General features: G+C 42.2%; 2 protein-coding genes across 2 annotated transcripts in view; one reads left to right on the forward strand and one right to left on the reverse strand.

The window, feature by feature from the left end:
• The window catches only part of TMEM255B (transmembrane protein 255B), a 67,771-nt gene extending 63,536 nt beyond the window's left edge, over positions 1 to 4,235 (forward strand). The window contains exons 8-9 of the mRNA XM_039714419.1: positions 642 to 785; positions 3,584 to 4,235. Of these exons, the coding sequence (XP_039570353.1) occupies positions 642 to 785; positions 3,584 to 3,751 (312 nt within the window). The 3' untranslated portion in view covers positions 3,752 to 4,235. The remainder of the gene's footprint in view (positions 1 to 641; positions 786 to 3,583) is intronic.
• Positions 4,236 to 8,331: 4,096 nt separating this feature from the next.
• GAS6 (growth arrest specific 6) overlaps positions 8,332 to 15,583 on the reverse strand; it is a 41,883-nt gene continuing 34,631 nt past the window's right edge. The window contains exons 12-15 of the mRNA XM_039714344.1: positions 14,990 to 15,158; positions 13,244 to 13,416; positions 12,299 to 12,524; positions 8,332 to 8,903 (exon numbers count right to left, since the gene is read on the reverse strand). Coding sequence (XP_039570278.1) covers positions 8,752 to 8,903; positions 12,299 to 12,524; positions 13,244 to 13,416; positions 14,990 to 15,158 — 720 coding nt within the window. The 3' untranslated portion in view covers positions 8,332 to 8,751. The remainder of the gene's footprint in view (positions 8,904 to 12,298; positions 12,525 to 13,243; positions 13,417 to 14,989; positions 15,159 to 15,583) is intronic.

A 15,583-nucleotide genomic window follows, 5' to 3' on the forward strand; every position in this document is an offset into this window, starting at 1 on the left:
TTTAATGTGAGCTGGGTCTTCTTCATTCAAACTTCATTTTGCCTTGTAATTAAAAGACATGCCAATACAGCCATGAGAGAAGGATTTTCTGCAGTAGGAATGAGATAAGCACATTGTGAGTGATGCTGGAGAGCCAGCAGTGAACTCCATTTCCCCAGTGAGAGTGAGCTGTGAAAGAGGAGCAACTGGTCTGGAAAGGGAGACCTAGGTAAATCTGTGTAGGAAAGCAGAGAAAAAAGACTTGAGGGCATCAGATTGTTGCCATTGGAAGGAGTCTGCAGCAAATGGTGAAGGACTTGGTGTTTGGTGCTGGATGAATAAGAAGAGGCAGCCAAAGCTGTAGGCTGTGCACTTCAGGGTGTCTCGGATCTGGAGTCCTGCCAGCGCTTCTGTAGCTGTTGCTAGGGAAGCACCAGCAGCCTTTTTCCAAGGGAAGAAGATTAAAATAGCTGTGTATTTTTACTCAGAAAATTCATTCCGGATACACCCTCCTCTCATTCTGTCTGCTGGTTTTTTGTACTACTGGTATTGTGTTGGAAAATAGAAAGTTGTTAAATTGTCTTGTTGCTTGGTTAGGAGCAGCTCCTGCTCCAGCCCCCTCTACACTGGACTGATAAATTGTTGTCTTGTGTGCTCAACAGGTTCCTCTGTCCCAAATTGCCTTCAGTGCTGCACCTCCTCCTCAGATCCTGTACAATCCTGCCCAGCAGATCCTGACCTACGCTGGGTTCTGTCCTTCTGCAGCAACAATTTCTACCTATCCGTCCTACCCGCTGCCTCTTCAGGTACAGTACAGGCACACACCTTCTCACACCAGCAGAAAGGCATTGGCTGCTACTCAGCACAAACTCTGCAGAGGCAGGTTCTCTGCAGAGGATCCCAGCTCCCAGATTTGCCTGTGGGATGACTTAGTCTGTGCCTAGTTTTCAGGTCTGTTCTCAGACCCCAGGATTTCTCTGGTTGTCCTTTGGACTCTCACCTGCTCATGAGGCAAGCGTATCCAAGAGTAGAGAGAGAAAGGCATAAAAACACATGAAATTAAGCTAAAAAGTTTCATGTCAGTAGTCATGAGGATCCATAGTGACTGTTCAGTCCTGTGTCCACTGAGAAACAGAAGTACATTGCATTTACCTCAAATTCTTATCTTCACTCCAAAATAAACACCATTACTTTCTTAGATTTCTACTTTTTCAAATAAGTGTGTTCATTTATCTTCCTTCACTTTCACAACATTCAGAGGCAGACACCACCAGCTGTCCCCAAGTCAGGAGAGGTTAGTAAGAAACAGTGGAATCCACTGGGATGGTTACTAAGAAACTATGGGAAAACTTAACTCTATTCCTGAAGGAAAAAGTCAAAGCAAGCCACCTCCCTGTATGTATGAACTCATTATGTTGCAGTTTGGACAGAAGTAATTTCTGCATCAGTAAGGAATTTTAGAAAATAATAATAAACTTATTCAAAGGTACAATTTGTGAATGATGGAAGCAGGAATGATTAGGATCAGCCAGAACCTTAACTGTCATCTGCTTCCATTGCTTGAGAACTGTGGGCTGAATCCATGGGGCTGGAGGACCAAGGTCTTCATGTTCCATCTAAGTGCTTCAAGCTGCTGGATTCAGACCCTCACAAGCCCTGCTCAGATGGTTGTAGTCCTTAATCCCAGTCGGGGTCTGGGACTCATCTGGCTGAACATGGGCTGTTGGCATGTAGGGATCTAGTACTGCCTGATAATGAGATTAAGTACCCACATGTCCCCTGCTGCTACTCTGAGAGGGTTCAGGTCCCATTGTCCCCGGGTCACACGGAGAGACATTTGGGATAGCCCATGGCATCCCAAACGAGCTGCACACTTAGATGTGGGAAACTGAATTTAAGTTTTAGCTGTCCACAGAGCAGAAGACCTTGACTGAGCTCATCTACCCTTTAGAATCACCTGTGAATTATCTCAGGTTAAAGATATATGACATTCATTCCCGGTCCTGAATCCAGTATCTCACTGAATAATGCTTGCCAGAGAGGCAAAGTCTATAAAATAAATCTATAAATATAAATATAAAATAATCTATAAAATAAAATAGCAAAAAGAAATGGTGATAGCAGGAGTGCATTTTGAAAGGATGCAACGAGCATTTCTTCTGTTTACTGTGACATGTGCCAACAAAATAATACATCCCTTACTGGTACAGTTCAGCCACAACTAGTCTTGGTACCAGGCCAGCCAGCTGGGCAGGTAATGGTCCTGATTAGCTGGGCAGGGACTGGTGGTGATGACAGCAGTTATGGGTTTTGCCAGTTATTCCTGCTAGAGAAGAACTCACTGCAGAAACAATTCCAGGCAAACAGATGGAAGCAGTGGCTGCAGATTGAGAGGGGAGGGAAGCAACAACTCCGAAATAAACAAAACCCCAAGCCAACCCAAAACCACAACACCTAAGTTTGGAGGTGATGTATCTAGCAGGTCTGTCAGTGTACCTGCACTGCCTCAGAGAGTTAAAGGGCATAAAATGAGCCTTCCTGTTGGGATGTCCCCATTCTCACTCGCCAAGTCACCATGTGGTACAAATGCAGCACAACTTTCTCCTTGCCAGGAGGGTCTGACCCAGGGCAGCAGCCCTTGCTCACATGGAGCCCCAAGGAGGAGGACCTTGGCATGGGGTCTGCCAGCCCTGGACAGCCCTGAGATGCCATTGTCTAAGGGCCTGCCCTGGCCTTCTAGATTGTGGCTAGTAATTTTTTTTAGCAGCAGGGAATATCACTTGCCCAGATTTTTCATTTTCCTTGAAAAAAGATCCATGATTACTTTATCTTGTTTTTAAATTTCAGGCACTTTTAAGTTCACTTAAAAGTCTGAACCTGAGGGGAGCTGAGCCCAAGTCTTCAGCTGAAGGCTATAGACTGGCACATGCTGGCATATGAGAGAAGGAATAAAATCCTCACCCTCTTGAAATCAGTGACAAAACTTGATTTAAAGCAGTAGTAGGATTTTATCCAGAATATTATTCCCTGCATGCATTCTTGTTTTAACCAGCCCTGCTTGTTCCTGAAAATGGGCTACTTCCCAAGCTCTATTTATTTATTGTGCCTTTTTCAGGCAAATCCCCATCATAGCTGACTGCCAAAGAGGGAGACACCTGTAAAATTTTCTCTTACGAGGATCTGCATTTGGCAAATAATTATGCAAGTATTATAATTGAGATTAATTACATCTGAGGTAATTTAAATTTCACAGTGAGGCCTGGAAAGGAGCAGCTACACGTAACCTAATCAGTCAGTCAGGTGCTGTGCCTCACCCAGGAAGCCAAGCAGCTTTTCCTGCAGAAATTCCTGTTCTGCTGTATTGCCTAGCTGTCTGCACAATGTCTATCAAAAATGACTTGGCTTACAGATGGAATCTCTTGTTTCACTAGACACCATCATTGCTACACTTAAGCAGGTGCTTTAGAACTGAAGTTAATGTTGTGCTGCAATGCATGAGAAATTTAATTGTGGGGCTTATTATGTAACACATGGCAAACAACATAAAGCTGCAGTGGGGTTGTAATCCTTTACTGAAGAAGTTATTTTTCCTTGTCTGATACAGCCTGCCAGCAATTTTCCAGGAACATCATCTACTGACATTTCTTTATCAGAAGAAACTCAGCCTCCATCCCAGTCCAGCTCCAGCTACGGTCTTCCCCCAAATGCTCCAGCCCTCTACACACCAACTTACTGCTTGCCTGGAGAAAAGCCTCCACCATATGCACCATAGAACAAAGAAATTATTTTAGTAGCTGGTAGGCTTTTATTTTGTTTTAAAGAAACCTCTGGAAACTGTGCAGTGCAGGCACTAGACTTCCCAAAGGAGCCCAGCACAGAGTGTTACTGCCACTCTGCTCTTACCCACATCTCCCTGTGAGCAGGGCAGAGCCCTGGAGCTGTGAGGGCAGGCACGCCACCACTCAGTGTGCCTGCAGTCAGATGTAGCAGAAATTTCTGGCTACTGTAAGCATGAGATGTTTCCCACCCAGTCCACTGCAGAACAGATTTTCTTCAAGAGGAAAAATGAAGAAAACACTCCAGATATATGTTCTGCTTTCATGAACCAGTATTGAGGGGTTTTAGCCTGTGTTGTCTGAGTGGGTAGCTGGGAGCTCCCAGAGTCAATAATTTTGAGTAGCAAGAGTTTGTTTGCTTGTAGTTTAATAACTCTTCTGGTGAACGTGTTGTACCAATAAAGTGTGGCAATTATTTTACAATAAAGTTCACTGTGTATATTTATACTATCCTAAGGCTGTGTATATTTGGAAGGAAAGGAAAACAAAAGAACAGAGGAAGACGTACACTACCAAATCAGTTCCCTTTTCAAGTTTCAGATAGAAAGGCTAAGTCTATTTGGACTGTTTTAGCTGAACTTTGTGCCAGTCTAGTCTTCATAATAAAATGTCATGTTAATGCACTAAAAATACCATTTCCAGACATGTATTTTAGGTTACACTTTAATGTTCAAATTAATTCCTTTCTAGTCAAAAGAGCACCACAAGCCAAATCATTTTAGGTTAAATGCCTCTTATTTGTTTTTAAGTTAATCCAAGACCTAATGCAGGTATTTCACAATTACTGAAACAGAGTGAATGAAAGGATGAAAGGAATGAAGGGGCCCAATTCCTTTTTTAATGTATTTATTTTCCCCAAAGGCTAAGCAACAATACCTTTGGCAGTGCCACTGACAGGAAAAAAGCCATGTCCCTGTTGTCTGCACCCTGCCTCCTCACCATGCACCACATTATCTGGGTTTCCTTTGGCACACACCTGCTGGATTTTGGGACAGGGGTACTTACAAACAGCATGAAAACTCATCTAAATACTGCATCCCTTCTCTGCATTTTGCTCCTGCAGGAAGGGTGTTGGTGCTTCTTGCTCCATAGATCTTACAGTCTAGACAGCAGTGAAGCTCTAGAAATTTCCTGAAATGCCAAAGAGTAAAACAGGAAATGGAAGGTATTTCTCATTAACATTTTAAGCAGCTGCTCTGTATTATGAAGATATTAAAAAAAACTAAATAAACAAAACCAGTTTACTTGACAGTTTCCTTTGAAAGGAAGAGACACCATCAGACCTGCTTAAAATGGAAAAAAGAGGGATCATCCTTTTGCATAATACTTTGCAACTTGCAAAAAATATCAGTTAATTCGTGTGTTTTACCTCTATGTATTAAAAGCTGAGCCAGGACTGATACACATAAGAAGAGATTAATTTACATAGACCATGAAAGCCACCTTTTGTTCAATTAAGGTTTTTCTGAGATGCAAAGTTTTAGGCCAGTGATGAGGTGCCTTATGTGTATTGTTGACAAGGTGAGTTATACGAATATGGCTGACAAAAACAGAAGTCAGAAAAGAGACCATTTGTTTTGTTTTAAACATTAATTTAATGCATCCCAAATGCTTAGTTCTTGTGCAAATACAGGCTGTGAAAAGCACAGTCATTCTGACTATGAAATAAGTGAAGCTACACATTTACTTATTTTTACCTGCTATGAATACTACCAGGGGAACCATCAGGGTTCATTTTGAGGACTCAAAGTCCAGAACAGACTTGATCCCTTTAGGCTGAACACCTAGACTAACTCAACAAGGATGAAATCAATGTTTCTCTTGGGTTGAAGCAATGACTGAGAAGGAATGAAGGAATGCTTATTGCAGCTACCTCTTCTTCCAAACCTTTCTCCAGTGTGGTACAGCGGTAGGGTATTAAAAAAATCATCTTTACACTCCACCCCTGCCTTGCCCCTCACCTCTTCTGTCATTCTCCAGACTGAGAAATTCAAAGTTTCTCTTCTAAACCACATTTTGAGTCAGGGTGCATTTTGGTCTATACAAAATATCTACACATACATGCACACATATGCAAAGTTTGGGAGCAATTTCTGCTCTGAATTAGAGAATAAAATGCTCTTGTACACGTGACATTTAGTATGGAACTGCAGAGTACCATAACATACCACAGGATTCACGTTTCCAGGACCCAGAATAATTCTGGCCACATAAATAGTGGCACTTACATTAACACAAAAGTCAGACATGTTTGTGATTCATTTATGCCACATGGTAGTTTTTTCGGAACCACCACAGGGATTTTACCAAAATACCAGACATGAAACTATTTTGCTAGATTGTTTCATTTGAAAAAAAAAAAAAACAAAACACCAAAGTAAAGCAGGGTTTGTTTCATCGTCTTGGTATAAAAATAGGGGTCTTCCAAATCTGTAATTTTTTTCAGTGGAGTTATTCCAAGTCTCAAAGATGGGAGATTTTTGTGGTGGAACCCCAGCCAGCAGCCCAGCCCCAGCCAGCCACTCACTCATTCTCCCTTGCTGGGACTGGGGAGAGAATCAGAGGGGTAAAAGTGAGAAAACTCATGGGCTGAGATAGAGTTTCATAGGTAAAACAAGAGCCACACACACCAGCAAAGCAGAACAAGGAATTCACCCACCATTTCCCGTGAGCAGGCAGGTATTCAGACATCTCCAGGAAAGCTGGGCAACGTCACATGGAAAACAGTGACTTGGGAAGACAAAGACCATCACTCTAAGTGTCCCTCCCCTCCCCCTTTTGTCCCCCAGCTTTATGTGCTGATTATGAGGCCATATGGTGTGGGGCATGCCTCTGGTCACTTGGGATCAGCTGTCCCAGCTGTGCCCCCTCCCAACTCCTCGTGCCCCCCCAGCCCCCTCACTGGTGGGTGTGAAATAGAGAAGCTCTTTACACTTTGCAAGCCCAGCTGAGCAACAGCTAAAACATCCTAGAGTTATCAACATTGTTTCCAGCCAAAACCCAAACTACAGCCCCAGAATGGATCACAAATTGATCCAGAGTCATCAGCAGTAACATAAAGCACTTTCAGGAACAAGGTGGTTTCCCTTGCTTAACTAAAAAAAACCAAAACCATAAACTACTCCTAGGTATGACAGTCTGTCAGTAAGTTATTACTGTCTAGCGGGAAATTTCCTTTCAAATTTTGTGTCTGGTCAGAGCTGACAGTAGGTCCTTCTCCAAGTATAAATGAGTAGGTTGGTTCAAAGTGATAAAGTTCTGTTCTTTTCTGCCCTGCTGCATTACTGCTGATTGTTTTACTTATGATAAGAAGCTATGATGTCATGTCTAATGGCTAAAAGAGTACCTTCCTCTTCTCTGCTAAATAAAGCAGGGATCCTTGCTAGAAAATGTGCTTGGAATAGTCTTCCCCTTCTTGCCTCTTTCCACTGGGACAGCTGTATCTTCACAGTTTGGTCGCAGATGTTGCCACACATGAAGATTATTAGACTAATGTGTTATCTCCTTATCTGCTTAGGAAAAACATAACATGACTGACCAAGAATAATTTATAAAAGAGCTTGTATTTGCTAATCCTCTGAAGGATGGTGTAGCCTTTTTCATGCTAATCCTCTGAAGGATGGTGTAGCTTTAGCCACCTAATACTTGGATTTTGCGCCACAGCATATACCAAGATTACTCAGTTTATTATTTTGATGCAAGAGAGGACCAAATAAAACAAGACTTAAGCGACTCATGAAAGGCTAGGCAAAGCCCATCGCAAGTTCAGAAGGATAGCTGAAAAGCTGAACACACTTTATTGCTCTAAAACCTTTCCTGCATAAACCCCCACAGATATTCTCACCTCATGCAGTTCAGCCTGGCTAACTCTCACAGCTCAAGCCTCTCTGCTCCCACTGCTCACAGTGAATGAGCCAACCTAAAAATGCAGCAGCAAAAATATGTCATCACCAGATAATATTCCCCAACTCTCAACACCTCATCATTTACTCCAACAGCTATTGACACAAAAGCTGTATGGCTTTCAACTTCTTGAGTCTTTTCTTCTAAATGTTTCCTGCTGACCCAACTTCATTTTCCATTTTCTGTTGACCAAGAGTTTTTCTAAAGGTCACAACTGAGTTTTTTTCTGTGGTACCAGAAAGAGAAACTCCAGAAATAAGAACAGCAGCCACCATTTGCTCTGCAGCTGAGAAGATATGAAATACTGATGAAGGCATATAAACCCCCAACCCTTAACCTCAAAAAACCAAACCAAAAAACAACAACCAAAAAAACCCCCACAAAACCAAACCAAACCAAAAAACAAACAAACAAACAAAAACCCCCAAAAAACAAACAAACAAAAAAAACCAACAAAAAAACCCAAAAAAACCCCCAAAAAAACCAAAACCAAAACGAGCCCTTCCCCTCTCCCCCACCCTCCCCCAGTGTAACCTCCAGATCAGGCACAGTCTGAGTCACTGTCTCCAAATACCAGAATACAGAATAATCTCAGTACAGGTAAATTAAAAACTTGTATGTAAATATTTTATTCTCTCGTATTTTGCAAATCAGAAAGCAATGTTCGGTAATAAAAAATAATACAGAATTCTTATTTTTCTTCCAGTCCACACTCATATATTACCAGGTTTCCCACATTACAGATGAAACTGTCTCTTACAGTCTAAAGATAGTATTCACTTTCAGTACATTCTGTTTTGACTTATTTAATATTAGTCTTCTGAACTATTTACAAATATATTACAACCTTTAAACCTCAAAGCAAAGAGTATTTCAATAATCAATTTGACATAAGGATCAGTAGCTTCTACGTAACTTCAGTGTTTAAGAGAAACTATACACGCAGTGCGGTAGATCTGAATAATTTATATCTTTTAAAAAAAGAAAAGCACTGAAAGTTTCTGAGTATAAAACTTTCGCATTGCAGTGGTACCTACTGACCCTCCTGGACTGGAGGACAGGAATGTGAGGTGATGTCACTGTGCTTGTAGAGAGCCTCATCTAAGTCCAGTGCCGTGTTGCTCAGCTTGAGAGTCATGCAGCCGTGGTAGGACGCGGTGACCGGAGTGGAGGTGACAGGAACGTCTGTCGGGAAGGGCAGATAAATATCTCTGAGAGCTGCCTTTAAATAAACACCTGCCCTGCCTAGGCTCAGATGGCTATTGCTTCATTCATTCAAGCTCACCTCTTTCCATGCTGGTGTTTCTACCTCCCCTGCCCCCTTGCCAGAAGGCAAGAGCACAATCCCAGACGTGAGGAAAACACCATCTGTTCTGGTGCACAAAAGCCCTTCTCCCAGGCTGAACCCTTCCTCAGCTGCTCTGTGTCTCTGCAAGGCCTCCAGACCAGATGAAACCGTGGAACCTTGTGCTGCACAGCAGCAAGGCTTCACTGCAGTGGCACAATGTGTTCACACACAGTGGAAAACACTGTGCCCCGTGTTTTCCCCCCTCCATCTCCAAACCCTCTGCTTTGTTATTGGTGGAGATGTTAGACCTTCCTCTAATGCTCTTTCTCTTCAAATTAGCTCCAAAAGATTATAGGAGGAACTTTATGACAAGAAAGCACTTCCCATATGCTGCCTCTACCACTTGCTGGACTCATCTTTACATGATTTTGCTGTGTATGAGCACAGGAAGGTTGATGGCCTTCATCAGCAAGGTGCTGGAATGCATCAGTTGAATTGGTCAGACTAATGAGACTAATTTTTACTGTGGAGATCCACTGTTCTTTTAATCAGTTTACCAGAGACAGAAAACAGATGGCAAGGAAGAAGATGCTAAATACAATCCAATAGACTAGAGGAAATTAGTCAATCTTACTACTAACTTCAGTAATATCATATGCACACTGACTGTAAACAAACAAAAACTCAACACAGTATCATAACGACAAGAAAATACACACGAGCTCTGTCCTCTACCTTTCCCCAAAGGTCTTTAGTTTATTTACAGCCTAAAGCTGACCCAATCAAACTGGTTGTGCAATGGAAAATAATGAATGCCTCAAAAAATATTTAACTTCACAGTGATTCAGGTAGCTAAATAAATCACTTATCTTTACATCGAAGCAAGGACAACTTGAACAATAGATTGTCCTGTTGACCCAAGATTATATGAAATTTAAAGTGTTCTGCCTGGAGATATGCAGGGCTGATGTGATCAGACAGAGCTCAGACAGAATCTAGGACTGAGTGGGAGAGAGAACATTTGTGGGAGATCTGTAAGCAGCAAAGAAATACTATAAATCTCTTCAGCTTCCTGGGGGAGAGCTACCATTGCTCAGTAGTTTCGTTATTTAGTGATGTTATCTATTTCCCATTCCTCCCCATTTACCAAGGTTTATCTGCAAAGTCTGCTGAAGGAATGCAGCATCTCTGTTGTAATACCTCACATGAATGTAAACTAAATTTTGAGTCAGAAGGAGTTGAGGTTGTGACCTAACAACTTGAAGACTTGTCTAAGGAGTCAAGCAGATTGTTGTTACATGTGCCACAGAGCTGACTGAAAGACAGTGTGGGCTTTCAGATGGATTTACAAGAGATTAAAAAGAATTTTTTTTTTCATTGTGTTGTAAATTATATGAAATATTTCATTTTCTGTTATGACTAGAAATTGATCTGTCCAAAATATGGTCATGTAAAGATTTGGAAGCCTAGTTTAATGGCTCCTTCACCTGATGGAATGCATATTTTCTGAAAAATCACCTATGCGTCACATAAATTACATAATTTAGGATTTACCAGAACTGAAAAGACTATACAAAATGTAATTAATGTCTACATGTTCCCTCTTATCTGTTGAAACTCTAAGTAGTATTTCTTCCACATCTGCAACATTAGCTGTGCTTAGGATCAGACTTAATACATATTTGGATCCAGAATTCTTTCTTTATTTGTGGCAAATGGAATGAAGACGTGAAGTTTGACCACTATACTGTTTTTTCCACAGGGTATGGAAGCATGGAAAAACTAAAAACTACGTAATGTTTTCAAAATCTGAATGAGCCAAACTCACTTAGATCTGACCATTCGGTATTGTTACTTAGCCCAGAGTGATTAATCCAACTGGAAGTGCTGAAATGTTTATTTATTTGGCAAACGACAAGGTTTCTCATGCAAGCACTGGGTTCCTCTCAATGGCAAAAACAGAGTGCTGGCAGAAATTCCTGTTGCTAAGCACAACAGATCAAAGGGGGGATAGCAGCTAAACCTACAGCAGCCAGCTGAGCCTGAGCTGCCACAGCCATGGCATCTCACTCTCAGCTCTGGCAAATGAAAACCAGGGCTGCACCCAGCACAGGTAGTCTGAGCAAACCACAGAGAACCTGGGACAGTGACAGAATAGGGTGATTTTCTGAGCTGTGGAAGTCTCCACTGTGCGTCTGAGAGCAGCTTAAAAAAAAGCAGGCAACCTCTCTTGCCTGTGCAATGGCCAGCTTAGATAATTCAATCTGAGAGTAGAAAATGCCACGTTTGGGATTTCAGCCTCGCTCCTGCCACTGTGTGAATGTCCCAGAGTAGGTGGCCTCCCCTTCCAGGTGTGACTGGGAGCCATTTGCATCATCAGCATAAATCCTCTGTAAACTCTTGCTCATGGTGGGGACAGCCACACCATGTGTACTGTGTGGCACCTCAGCCACCCTGTTCCTGCCTGACTGCTTCAGCACCTCACAAGAGGCCAACATTTGTACTCTCCCTTGCTTGGGCAAGTAAGGGCAAGATTTTGCTTAGCTGCTGGCATCATGTGCATCAGAGACATAAGTGTTCCTTTAATAGCATTCCTCAGCAGAAGGGACTGATAAACCTGTTCAGGCAGAACAAGAAACAAACTTCCAAACTTGGCCACAATTCATGATTCAGATGAAAGTTTGATCTTAAAGGTTCAGAAGAGAGGAGTAAACTGACCTCCCAGAAGAAACCCTGCTGTTGCTGAAAAGCCAGAGACACTATAAATGGTTTAACCCCTTGGTTGTGCCCTACACGGCCCTTGCTGAGAGGCAATCAGTTAACTGTGTCGTGCTGTGATCACAAAGTGCATCAGCCAGGGACAATCATCACACTGGGCTTCCCAAGTTTCAGGCAAAACACCTTGAGGCTCTAGTGCTCCCCTCAAAGAGTGCTCCCATGGATTCATTACATTAATGAAGCACTGCAGGAACCTGCAGCCCAGCTCCTATGGATTTCACCAGGTTTAAGATAGTAACCCAGCTTACAGCAATCCTTCCAATTAAATCATTCCTATTGTTGAACAAGCAAAACCTCCTCCTTCTATTTTTGCCTTCAGCTGCCCTCAGAAGGACACAATCATTCATGGGAAGTGCAACCCCAGATCCATTATGTTCCTGCATCGCAGACAAAGCCTGCTCAAGCAGAAACAGAGAAGGACTCTCACAGCTTGAATAGAAACAGTTTTTCTGACTCCCAGCTCAGCAAAGCAAGTTGGAAGTCTGTGGTCCTTGGTAAAAAACTGGAGGCTCACCTGGCAATCCTCCCACGTATGTCTTCGTTGACTGCAAAGAGCTCTCCAAGGTGGACAGACTGTCCTCCAACTCAGAGATGCTGAGTTCACTCTCTCCTGCTACCCCATCTACCCTCAGGGATAAGTGATCTTTCTTGAGGAGGACATCTACAGAGTGTTCCTTTTTATCACAGAGATTTATTGCCAGTCTGGACACAACTGTGTTCTCCACGGCCACGATGATAAACTGAACAGCAGGGGAAACAAAGAAAAACAGGCAATGAGCAGAAAAATACCTGGCTACACTTACCCAGTACCAGGATGAGCCCAATGTGCCCTTTATTACAAATATCTTGCAGAGTTCCAAGAGAATTAGGCTTATTGGTATTGCTGATTGTGTTCTGAGCTCATTTTCACAGATGAAAAACCAGCAAACCAGTGGGACTAATTCTTGAAACTGTGTTTTCTCAGAGAGAGTTCTTAGTGGGTCTTGCAGAAGTCATTGTATTGCACTGGGGACAACCAACTGGAGCTGCTGTACTATAAATGAAAATTGGCTCATGGGATTTAGTGAAATCCTTCCTGTTTTACCCTTGTGGAATGCCATTAAATAGTAGCTTCAACACTGCACCATGACTGGCTTTTCCCAGCACCTTTCCCACACCTAAAGCCTGCCTCTTGGCTACTTTGGGACAGTTACTGATAAGGAAGAATGGAAATCTCTGGTTTATGGCACTAAACAGTTTCTGTACCAGAAAAAAAAAAAAATAAGCCTGCATTCAGTTCTATCTAGGCCACATTTGCAAAGAGCTCCCTATTAGCATCTGACACACACCTGTAAGAGGCAGAACTTCAGGCAAGCACTGTTGCTTCAGAACATGCTATGAACAGGTGGGACAAATAATGAGACAGGCAGCAAAGCAGGGAACAGCAAGGAAACTTCTCTACAGAAATACTTGTTTGTACCTGTTGCTTCAGTTTCTTTGTGGAGTGATAGTCAATCAGAGATAGTGATAAAGGGACAGATGCTTCTTCTGTAACTAGGGCAAACAGCACACCAGTGTCTGTTGCTGGTTGAATTACAGCATTTACTTCGATTTCCCAATTTGTCATGGTTTCATTTCCAGAAGGAGGTTGCACTGCAGAAAAATAAATTCATTGGACAATGTGTCAAATGGGTAAGCTGTTCAATTCCTCCCTGGAGAAGGGCATAGGCGGAGCAGCATCTGGAGAGACTGCCATATTTTTTTTAAATCAAAAAATAATAATTCCAAAGCACCTGAACATAAAATTGGACAAGAAAATGGCATCAGCTTCCTCTTGTTACCTTAGGCATTATTCTGCTTTTCAGAATGTCAAAGGATAACATAAAGCTTTTTATCACAAATTCCCATGGCTGCCAATCTGACAAATTCAAAGAACTGCTGCAAGAGAGGTCAATCAAAACCCAGTTTTTGAACCAGTCTGCCTAAAGATCATTGAGAAATTTGAGTTGAAATTTGACACACAGGCAACGTTTCTATGAAAGCCTGTATTAAACTCAAAAATTGTATAAGCATGCTACACTCATCACCTACTCAAACTTTCCCTGATCACCAATCTCTGAGAATTGTGGCATGTTTTATTTCACCAGTTGAACCCTGAATTAAACTTTCTGGTATCTTCTTACTGCCTCAGTGGCCTAAAAATTTAAAAGGTAATGCAGGCTGCAAAGAAAAATCTCAACCTGCTCCTGCAACCTCCCTTCACAGGACTATTAGCTTTGCAGGTTCATCACATCTTGAAATACAATAATTCATTCTTTATAAAGCTTTCCACTGCAAATAAAAAAGAAGAAAGAAAAGATAATAGTAGTTTTGGAAAAAAAGAAGCAGGTGATGAGGCCTTATCTTGGCTGTCATCTGCACGTCACCTGCATTTTAGGTGATGCCTTGTCTTTACTTTGCAACTTTGGAATCCATGTGCTAAGTAATATGACAGACACCTGGTACTCCCTAATTTACCACGGCACAGCAGAAAAATCCACATAACACAGAACAGATGGCTCCTGCAGAGCAGGACTTACACACCACTCTGAAATTGATGGTCAGCATTTCTGTGGGTTCAGGAATACTGATTGGTTGATTGCACAGATAAGCAAACACAATAATCTAGAACAACAAAAGGTGCCTTTCTGAGTGCTACATTAGTATGGACAAGTTTGATTTGAAACCTGTTATTACTGTATTGTGATCAGAATCAGAATCAGCAGAGATATGCTTAGAGCATTTGTCCCAGGTGTAAGTAATGACACCCCATAATTAAAAGTGAATCCAAGACAATGGACAATATTAATTTTTCTGTCTGTCATAACCTCAAGATACAGTAGTATAGTTGCAGGTCTCCCTGTTGAGCAGAAAGGAATGGTAGAGGCTGGAAGCACCTAAGCTGCTGACAGAGAGATGTAAAGCCTCTAAGGCTGAGGATGAGCTGGAGCCAGTCTGGCTGTGAAATGTATTACTGGAGCTACACAGAAAGAACCTAATCCCTGCTGGGCATATTGGCTTGAACTATCATTTACAGCCTTCCTTTACTAAGAACCATAAGTTTAATCTTTTCTGCATCAATCAACAGTGAGTCTGGCACACACCTAAGTTTTAACACTGTTTATTAACCAGGTATGGTTAATGGCAGGACAACAGGTCAGAAACAAAAAAAACCCAGCCTACTTACTGTAAGTTAGATTAAACACAGCAAAACCTCGTCCAGGATAGAAAGAGCCTCGTCCTGCTACAGCAAAGCACTGCATCTTTTCATTCATCTTTATGGTCTCTTGGATAGAGGTGTCCTCCCCATTCAGCCAGTTCCACGCCCGCATGCAACCATCCAGCCGTGGGTTTATCTGGGAAGATAAAGCAGTGTCTTATGCCTCAAGTGACTATTCAATGAAGAGGAATTGTGTGCAAAGGAATACTGAGTGTGCAAAGGAATACTTATATTATCATACTAAACAGTAGAAATAATTTTGACATGTTATGCACATGCAAACCAAGAGGCAGCAAACCCAGTCCTGCAACCCCAAGCAGGTGAGTGGTCAGTATTTCCCCAGGAAACTGCCCTGAGCTCAGCTTGTCTCCATGGGCCCCAAGGGCACTAGCTAGTGCAGGTGCTGATTTGGTTTTAAGTGTTCTGTAAGCTCCTCTAGGTGTTGCCCATCATTAATACAAGTTATTTCTAAAGCTCTGCAGCCAAAGCTCCATAATTCAGCATTGCAAATGCTGGAGGCTAAGTTAAGGTTGAAAATCCCAATCCTTTTTGTCATTGCAA

Source organism: Passer montanus, unplaced genomic scaffold (genome assembly GCF_014805655.1).
Source record: "Passer montanus isolate IOZ18808 unplaced genomic scaffold, ASM1480565v1 scaffold3, whole genome shotgun sequence".
NCBI classification, from domain to species: Eukaryota; Metazoa; Chordata; class Aves; order Passeriformes; family Passeridae; genus Passer; species Passer montanus.